General features: G+C 59.1%; 1 protein-coding gene across 1 annotated transcript in view; it reads right to left on the bottom strand.

Moving 5' to 3' along the window:
- LOC117395225 (histone-lysine N-methyltransferase ASH1L) overlaps nucleotides 1-10,000 on the bottom strand; it is a 22,856-nt gene that overhangs the window by 8,634 nt on the left and 4,222 nt on the right. Inside the window, 4 exon segments of the mRNA XM_059020435.1 lie at nucleotides 57-654; nucleotides 1,774-3,416; nucleotides 3,418-6,416; nucleotides 9,667-10,000. The exon segment at nucleotides 9,667-10,000 is cut by the window's right edge and continues 460 nt beyond it. Of these exon segments, the coding sequence (XP_058876418.1) occupies nucleotides 57-654; nucleotides 1,774-3,416; nucleotides 3,418-6,416; nucleotides 9,667-10,000 (5,574 nt within the window).

Genomic DNA, 10,000 nt, shown 5'->3' with positions numbered 1-10,000 from the left:
CTGAACTGGAGATGCTGCAGGAAATGAGACTGCGTTTAGGCTAGCGATCTCTTTACCTGCTGAAGCCCGGCTCCTCGCTCGGGCCGCCCTGCCTCTTCCTCCCCCCCTCCTCCCCCTCCTCCTCCTCCTCCTGTTTCCTCTTCACCCCTTTCCTATGCTGACCCTGAACCACGGCCTCTATCACATCGGAGACGGTGTCCTCGCTCTGCACCGCCCCCCTGTGGAGGGAGGAGGGCGGCGCGGGGGGGTGGGGGAGGCCCGCAGCGGCCCCCCTGTGCAGGTGCTGCCTGGGGGAGGGGGCCGGGGGCTCCGGAGGGGGCGCGAGGGGGTGCTTTCGGGGGCGTCCCGGTCTTCTCTTCACTGCAATAGTGTTGCCTCCAGTCCTGGCTTGCCTCTGCAGTTTTTTCGCTTTCAGGATCTTGTTGACGTGATCCAGGCTGCGCTTGGTGGTCAGGACCTGGCTGCTGAACCCGGGTCCCGGTCGGGGGGGGCTCCCCTGCCTGGGGGGCCGGCAGGGGCTGTGGGTGCCGGTGACAACCTGCTCGATGGTTCTGTCGATGGCAGAGGAGGCGCCGGAGTGATGCTGCAGTACCACCTCCGGACACTCGGGGGCGCCAGAGCCACAGCGGGAGACGCGAGTCGCCACACCGCCACCTGCAGTACAAAAAACAAAACACATGTTTTTTTTTTGTTTGTTTTTTTTAATTATTAACTAAATAAATAAATAAATAAAAGATTTCTTGTTACAAGTTGCAAATGAAAACATTAAAAAAAACTAAAATAAAAAACCGCTTCATCAGAATTTCAAAACAACCTACAAAACACTGAAGCAAGCTGACTTAAGAAGGCATTAGAGCCCAAACGCTGGTCTGCTTCACTCAGGTTCCTGCATAATTTTAACGGTTGTGAGGCAGAGAGAGAGAGAGAGGGAGAGAGGGAGGAGAGAGAGGGGAAAGGAAGGTAGAGGAAAAGAGAGGGAGGGAGGGGGGAGGGAGGGAAAGAGAGACGGGAGGGAGAGGGAGAGGGAGAGAGGGGAGGGAGGGAGAGAGCGAGAGAGGGGAGGGAAGGAGAGAAAGGGAGAGGGAGAGAGAGGGGAGGGAGGGAGAGAGAGGGAGGGAGGGAGAGAGCGAGAGAGGGGAGGGAGGGAGAGAGCGAGAGAGGGGAGGGAGGGAGGCAGGCAGGGAGGCCACATGTTTCCAGTTAGTGTTCAGTAATTCTCGCTGCCAAAACCCCACATTCTCTCTTCTGATCCCCGTCCAGAAACAACAGCAGCGTAGATTCACTTCCTGTCAGCTTTTTTTTTTAAATGTTTTATTATTATTTGTATTTGTTCTTTATTTCTGTACTTTTTATGAATGCACACGTGGCTTTGGATCTCTCTCCAGGGTACCAAACACGTGGCTTTTACTGGAAGTGAGAGAGTGAGTCAATGAGAGAGAGAGAGTCTGTGCTTACTCAGCCCCTCCCTCCCAGTCAGACAGCAGCACTGGGGTAAGGACACACACACAATGAAACCATTAAAACACTGGCACTCAGAGTACTTGCCTTTTTATTCTTTATTTATTTAAGTTTACTGCAATTGAGATGGGTTTCCTGTTCCGTTACATAACAGACGACGAAAAAAAAAACTGAAGATTTTTATTTTTACACCCGAACCGCCAAACCAGCGCTCCGAAAAAAACAACGGGTCTCCTGTTCACCAGACGGGAACGCTAAGACGTGGCTCAGCAAACGTGGACACGCAGCTACCCACACCAGGGATAAGACACCTACCTGCGAGTTCCCGCCTCTCCGCGGACGATGGACGGTCCTTCCTCAGCGGCCTGTCCAATCCGGCGTAGCGGCTCTCTGAAGAGGGGGAGGAGCTTGGCGGGCCGCGCCTCCTGGGCGGGGCCGGGGGCGTGTTTACACCCTGTTTACACCTCCCCAGGGCGCTGGCGAAGAGGTTCGTGTGGAGGGGGGGCAGGGGGTGGTGATGCAGCAGCATCAGGGAGGAGCCCGGCGCCCTCTGCTGGCCGCCGCCCTCCTCTTCACCCCCCGAGCCGTCGCGGGCGAAACAGAGACTCCCTCCGTCCGAGGAAAGGGGGGCGTAGTCGAGTCCCAGACCCAGCGTGGGGGGGGGCGGGCTGCTGTCGCAGGGCGTCCTCCGAGACCAAGCGTTAGAGTGGGGGGGGTGGGGGCTGGGGAAGGTCCCGGAGGAGGAGGGGTGGCAGCGGTGGGTCGCCTGGTCTTTGCGTCTGTAGTGCTCGCCGGCCCCCGCGGACGGAGGGGAGGAGGAGGGGGAGGAAGGGGAGGGGCAGGTGGAGGAGGAGGAGGGAGGGTGGTGAGGAGGAGGAGGAGGAGGAGCAGGGGGAGGGGCGGGAGGGGGCTCCTTCCCGTAGCGGTAGCGGCGCAGAGACTCCAGCATGGCGGCCGTCCTGCCCGCGCTGGCGCAGTCCTGTCCCGGGTCGACGCAGCCGCCGGCCCGGTGCTCGCGGTGCTTGTGCCGGTGCTTGTGCCGGTGCTCGTGAAGCCAGCAGTAAGAGGGCTCGGGGGCCAGGCCGGGGTACGCGGACACGGAGAGCAGAGGGGAGCGCCCCAGATAGGCGTCCTGCCGCAGCTGCTTGTGCTTCTTCTTGTGATACTTGGCGGGGTTGAGCAGCAGGTGGTGCATGTAGGAAGGGGGAGGCGGGAGAGGGGAGGGGAAGGAGGGGGAGTGCTGGGGGGGAGGGGGGGTGTGGGGGTACAGGGCGGTCGGCGGGGGGTACCCCCTGTAGTAGCCCAGCCCCAGGGGTCCGGCGGTCAGCGGGGCTGGGGAGTAAGGCACTCCGTACGAGGGGTGGTAGAAGCCGCCTCCGGAGAGAGGGAACCCCAGCCCGTGAACGAAGGGCACCTCAGCCATGGCCTCCCGCATCTTGGGGGGGCGCCCCCGTTTTTTTTTGAGGTCCGGCTTGCGGACGTAGTGGAGGGAGTCGCAGGGGTACGCGGGGTGCGGGGAGTAGAACCCGCTGAAGTTGATTCGGAAAATGGTGGGGAGCAAATCTCTGTGGAGGTAGTGGGGAGGGTGGGGGTGGGCTGGAGCTGCTGGGGCTGCGGACGCGGCTGACAAACCCCCCCCTCCTCCTCCTCCTCCTCCTGCTCCTCCCCCCCCTCCGCTCCCTAACCCCCCCGCCCGGTGAGCGATCCTGACCTCGGCCAGCCGGGATATAATCAGCTCCAGCTCGGCGAGGAAGTCCGGGTCCTGCTGGGACCGCAGCTGCAGGTATTTCTTCTTGCGTTTCCTCTTCTGTCTCTTCAGCTTGTCGTAGGTCCCGCGGTCGTGGCCACGCCTCCTGCACTTGTGCTTGTGCTTCTCTTTGTGACCCACAGGGGGGGCGGCGGCGGCGGCGGAGGGGGGGGGACCCGTCTGGGGGGGGGGAGGAGCAGCAGCGATCCTCCGGGGAAGGGGTCGGGGAAGGACGGTCGGTCAGGAGCAGGGAATGCCGTCTCCTTCTGGGGTCCGAATTCAACCCTATCCCTCCCCCCACTCCTCCCAAACCGAGTCCCAGCCCCGCAGTCAGCCCCCCTCCTCCCCCCGCCCCACCTGCCCCTTTCTCCCCCCGGTCCGAGGTGCTGTTGTTATCCGTGCCGATGCCGCTGTCGCTGGGCGCCGTCTCCTCGGAATGGGACTCGCTCACAGGGGAAGCCGTCGCCTCTTTCAGCTCGGCAGGGTGGTGGGGCGGGGAGCTGGGCTGCTTGCGGGGCGGCCCGCGGGGTGCGGCGTGGAAGTACCGGTGGCCGTCATGGCAGAAATGGTGGTGGCCTTTGCTGCAAGACTTCTTTAAGGCCAGCATCTGGGCAGCTGCTGTGGCCCCCAGCGGTGGCTGCTGCTGCTGGCGGTGCTGCTGGCTGGTTTGATGGTGATGCATCAGGAGGGGAGCCGGACCGGGTTCGACGAAACCGGTATCGCTGCTGACCGGGCTCTGGCCTCCGCTGGTTCCAGAGAAGGAGGAGGAAGAGGAGGAGGAGGAGGAGGAGGAGGATTGGGAGCAAGCCGAGGACTGCAGCGCTTCCGAGGGGGTGGACGAGGGAGGCTGGAATTGGGGCTGGGATAGGGACGCAGGTTTCTGCCCCTCCGGGACCTGTGCCCTGGGCTTGCGCCCGCGACGCTTGCCCATGTAGATGGTCCCTCTCTTGCTGACGTTGATCTGCTGGCCCAGTCGGGCCCCGAAAGTCGCAGCCAGGGAGGAGACCGCAGAGCTGAGTCTGGATTGGGGAGCCTGGAATTGAGGTCTCCCTACTCCGCAGCCCCCCCTCCCTCTCCCTCTACCCCTCCCTCTCCCTCGGCCTCTATCCCTGCCCCTCCCTCTCACTGCCCCTCCCTCCTGGGCTGGGGCAGGGGTCGGGGCAGGGTACAGTATCTGGCTCAGAAGCCTCTTTCTCTTCAGCGTCTTCATCCTGTTGATTTTGCAGATGATGGATCTCATCAGGAGCTGCCCGGTCCCTTTCTGGCGGAAGGGGGGTCCGTCTTCTACCCCTCCCCCTACCCTCCCCGGACCTTCCAGGGCAGGGGCGAGAGTCGGGGGCTGGCTTTCTTCCGGAAGAGTTGGGGGACCCTGCTGCCTTTTGGGGCGCCCTCTTTTTCTGGGGAGCGGGACGAGGATTTGAGGAGGGATGTTATTGTTATTATTGTTATTATTATTATTACTATTATTATTATTGCGATAGAGGCTGTGAGCGGTATTGCTGTGCCTGTGGATCGCGGGGTGCAAGTCGACCTCTGGCTGCAGAACGGGGGGGTCCCTATGCACCTCGCTGGAGGATTTTAAGGAGAACAGTTTGGAGGACGGGATCTTGAGAGGCCCTCTCGAGGGGCCCTCCAGACGGGGCATCTTGGACTTGGGGCGACCCCTCCTCGGCTTGTAAACGGGGGGTGGCGTCACTGGGGCAGCGGCTGCGGGGCCCGGGGGGCGGCCCGCTGGTTTGGGGGGTTTGGCTGGGGGGGGAGCAGGGGGAGGGAGGGGGTACGGCAGCTTCTTGTCAGGTTTGGTTGGCCGCGGTTGGTCGGATCCCGTCGGAGTCCTTTCCTGATCCGGTCTCGGACCCGCTTCCGTTTCCTGGTGGTGCAGCCCGGCCCGCGCTACCGCCTTGGTCCAGCGGGGGCGCCGTCCTTTTCTCTTTTTCAGTGGCCTGCTTTCCTGGCCCGGGCTGGCGGGAGAAGGCCGCGGCGCGTAGCTGTCTGTCTCCGGCGCGGCGCACGCGGTTTGTGAAGCTGGTTTCACGGGGGGGGTCCCTGTTCTGGGGGGCTGGGGGGGGGCTTGTTGTAAGATCCTCCAAGGTGCTGCGGTTTCCAAAGACCCCTTTCCCGAGGAGACACAGCGGTTGGGGCTCCTGTTTTTATTAGCCGCCCCACCACCGTGCCTGATAGAGTCCACAGGGGGCGCTCTGAGGCAGCTGGCATCTTTCTCCAGAGCTGCTCCAGTCAGGGAGAAGCCAAAGGGGGGGGCGCTGCCTCTGCAGGGGAGAAGCCTGCCCCTCTGTTCCCTGTCTGGGGGGGCATCGAGGGCCAGCGAAGGGGGGATGGGGGCAGATGCCCTGACAGAGGCAGGGGTCACGGAGGCTGGGGGCGAGGCTGGCCTGTCCCTTCCACTAGGGGGCCTCCTCGTCGAACCCTCGTCCGGGACTGACACCCGCTGCTCAGAACGAGAAGATGAAGATTTAGAGTTTGGGTTTGAGTTCGAACCCGGAGTGAAATTCGAAACCGGGTTCTGTTTGCTGCCTGCGCCGATCCGACAGTCCGGCCCGCTCTCCCTTCCCGAGAGGTCCGGCCGCTTGCTTTGCCCCCCCGGGTTTCCTTTCTTGTTTCCCGGGGGAGCCGATTGGGAGTCGCACGCGGCCGGGTCCTTCCTCGAGGAAGAGGAGATGGAGGGAGAGGAGGTGGGAGAGCAGGGGGAGGGAGAGAACTTCTCCAGCACGCTGGGCTTGAACCCGGGTCTCCCCGGCACCGCTCTCGGGGAGATGGCCTCCCCCCTCCCTTCCCTGGCTGGGTTGGAGAGCTCAGTCCTGGGCAGGCTGGCCTCTCTGGCGCCCCCTGTGGCCGCGGCTGGGACTGCGGCTCCCCCTGTATTTAAGGGCTGGGCTCCTGGTTTGCGTGGTTTTCCTTTGGAAGACTTGGAGGGGGGGCAGGTGGCAATCAGCTGGGCCAGCTTCTCAGTGACGGTGGGGGCCCCGTTCAGGAGTGGAGCCCGGTCCTTGGGACCCTCCTGTAAGGGTCGCCCCGGGTGCGGGCAGGCTGGTTTGGGGGTGCAGTCGCGGGGCTCCGAGGGGAGAGGGGTAGCTGGAGGGCATTTCGATGCCACCCCCTTGCCCTCCCCTTCTGATGGGAGATGGTTTGCAGGGTCCCCCGAAGAGGGGGTGTCCGTCTTGGTCTCGGCTTTCCTGGCGAGTTTCGGGGGTCCCTGAGATGAGAGAAAGAAAACCTGTCTTATTATCAAACTCATTGTCAAACCAGGACTGGATCAAACCGCTGTGCAGTGGGAGTCTTGTGTGGTCTAGTGGTTAGAGCTGAGGGACTGGGAGGAGGGAGTGTAGCTCCAGCGATCCGAGCCGAGGGAGTCTCTCTCTCTCCTCCCATCTGTCTCTGTTGGCTCATTGCCCGGTGCTGATGTAATGTGGGAGACAGAGGTGGGAATGTCTTACAGCAGACCCTGATATCGATGCGATCCAGCCCTCTGAAATGTCTTTATAATATACAGCACTAGACCCTGATAGTGATGCGATCCAGCCCTCTGAAATGTCTTTATAATATACAGCACTAGACCCTGATAGTGATGAGATCCAGCCCTCTGAAATGTCTTTATAATATACAGCACTAGACCCTGATATTGATGAGATCCAGCCCTCTGAAATGTCTTTATAATATACAGCACTAGACCCTGATAGTGATGCGATCCAGCCCTCTGAAATGTCTTTATAATATACAGCACTAGACCCTGATAGTGATGAGATCCAGCCCTCTGAAATGTCTTTATAATATACAGCACTAGACCCTGATATTGATGCGATTCCAGCCCTCTGAAATGTCTTTATAATATACAGCACTAGACCCTGATATTGATGCGATCCAGCCCTCTGAAATGTCTTTATAATATACAGCACTAGACCCTGATATTGATGCGATCCAGCCCTCTGAAATGTCTTTATAATATACAGCACTAGACCCTGATAGTGATGCGATCCAGCCCTCTGAAATGTCTTTATAATATATAGCTGACTCTCATGTTTAAGTTGCACAGTACGACGAGGTCATCGATTTCATTCTGTTTCTGTGTTTCTTGAAATGACCGCGGGCAGGAAAGGGCGGGTCTCTGTGCACGACAGGGGGACAGAAAGAAGCCGCTTCTGAAAATCTGAGCTCAGTTACTGCTGGGAATACCAGAGGGGAGAACGAGTGAGTCAGTGTGAGTCACTGAGTGTGAGAGAGAGAGTGTGCGTGCGTGTGTGTGTGTGTGTGTGTGTCTGTATCTGTGTATCCCTATGTGTATCTGTGTGTGTTTGTGTGTGTATCACTGTGCATTTCTGTTTGTGTGGGTACTGTGTGTGTGTGTATCTGTGTGTGTATATCTGTGTGTATTTGTGTGTGTGTATATATCTGTGTGTATGAAGCAGGAAGCTGTGTGGTCCAGTGGTTAAAGAAAAGGGCTTGTAACCAGGAGGTCCCCGGGTTCAAATCCCACCTCAGCCACTGACTCACTGTGTGACCCTGAGCAAGTCACTTAACCTCCTTGTGCTCCGTCTTTCGGGTGAGATGTAGTTGTAAGTGACTCTGCAGCTGATGCATAGTTCACACACACTAGTCTCTGTAAATCGCCTTGGATAAGGGTGTCTGCTAAGAAATAAATAATAATAATAATAATAATAATAATAATAATAATAATAATAATAATAATATCTGTGTGTATATCTGTGTGTATTTGTGTGTGTATTTGTGCGTGTGTATATCTGTGTGTATTTGTGTGTGTGTATACCTGTGTGTGTATACCTGTGTGTGTATCTGTGTGTATTTGTGTGTGTGTGTATTTGTGTGTGTGTATATCTGTGTGTATCTGCACAGAGGGGTCATTTCTTCATTGCACTTCAGTCCAAACCCTGATAAATATGAAAAGAAGACAAGGAGAGTCTGAATCCATCGCAGCTATAAAAACACTTCATTCAAGAGCCACTCGCTGAGCTGCAGTGAGCTGTGCTGTCTGACAAACACTGCACACAGGCAGGGCGATGCACACAGGCAGGGCGATGCAAACACTGCATACAGGCAGGGCGATGCACACAGGCAGGGCGATGCAAATGCTGCACACAGGCAGGGCGATGCAAACACTGCACACAGGCAGGGCGATGCAAACACTGCACACAGGCAGGGCGATGCAAACGCTGCACACAGGCAGGGCGATGCAAACGCTGCACACAGGCAGGGCGATGCAAACGCTGCACACAGGCAGGGCGATGCACACGCTGCACACAGGCAGGGCGATGCACACAGGCAGGGCGATGCAAACACTGCACACAGGCAGGGCGATGCAAACACTGCACACAGGCAGGGCGATGCAAACACTGCACACAGGCAGGGCGATGCACACAGGCAGGGCGATGCAAACACTGCACACAGGCAGGGCGATGTAAACACTGCACACAGGCAGGGCGATGCACACAGGTAGGGCGATGCAAACACTGCACACAGGCAGGGCGATGCACACACTGCACACAGGCAGGGCGATGCACGCACTGCACACAGGCAGGGCGATGCACACACTGCACACAAGCAGGGCGATGCAAATGCTGCACACAGGCAGGGCGATGCAAACGCTGCACACAGGCAGGGCGATGCAAACGCTGCACACAGGCAGGGCGATGCACATGCTGCACACAGGCAGGGCGATGCACACAGGCAGGGCGATGCACACAGGCAGGGCGATGCAAACACTGCACACAGGCAGGGCGATGCAAACGCTGCACACAGGCAGGGCGATGCAAACGCTGCACACAGGCAGGGCGATGCAAACACTGCACACAGGCAGGGCGATGCAAACGCTGCACACAGGCAGGGCGATGTACACAGGCAGGGCGATGCAAACGCTGCACAGGCCCTGGGCATCACTATCATTGCTCTTCACAATTCACAAGGGCAAAGCAACCTGGTGAGAAAATCCACACTCAGCATTTCACTGAGCGTTTTGTCTGTGTGTGAGAGAGAGGGATGGGAGAGAGATGAGATCAACACTGACTTACAGTAGAGACCCCAAAACACTGTGACCTACAGCAGCACAGAGACCCCAAAACACTGTGACCTACAGCAGCACAGAGACCCCCAAACACTGTGACCTACAGCAGCACAGAGACCCCAAAACACTGTGACCTACAGCAGCACAGAGACCCCCAAACACTGTGACCTACAGCAGCACAGAGACCCCCAAACACTGTGACCTACAGCAGCACAGAGACCCCCAAACACTGTGACCTACAGCAGCACAGAGACCCCCAAACACTGTGACCTACAGCAGCACGGAGACCCCAAAACACTGTGACCTACAGCAGCACGGAGACCCCAAAAGACTGTGACCTACAGCAGCACAGAGACCCCAAAACACTCCCCCCCCCGCCCCCCCCGACCTCACCCGCACCATACAGCTTTAGACACTGATGCTGGCTCACCCGTCTGGCCGTGTGGCAGGGAGACAGTGTCTCCGGCGGAGCAGGAGACAGACTCTGGTTCGAGGGCGGCTTGCCCCCGTCCTCCCCGGGCGGTCTGGCGGGGCCCCCCCTGGCCCCCTTGCCTCCCCGGGGGTGCCTGGCCGGGGCGGAGGCCTTGAAGGCGGGACGGCAGACGTAATTCTCCAGGATTTTGGGCGGCTTTTTGGTCCTCTTGGCGTGGAGTCCGATCTTCAGCTTGACGTTGCCCTCGGAGAAGCTGGACTCCTTGATGGAGAACTGCTGGGGCTGCCCTCCCTCCTGGGGGGGAGGCGGGGCGGGGGCTGAGGCCGGGGTC

Source organism: Acipenser ruthenus, unplaced genomic scaffold (genome assembly GCF_902713425.1).
Source record: "Acipenser ruthenus unplaced genomic scaffold, fAciRut3.2 maternal haplotype, whole genome shotgun sequence".
NCBI lineage: Eukaryota > Metazoa > Chordata > Actinopteri > Acipenseriformes > Acipenseridae > Acipenser > Acipenser ruthenus.
This window is presented reverse-complemented; position numbering and strand designations above follow the sequence as displayed.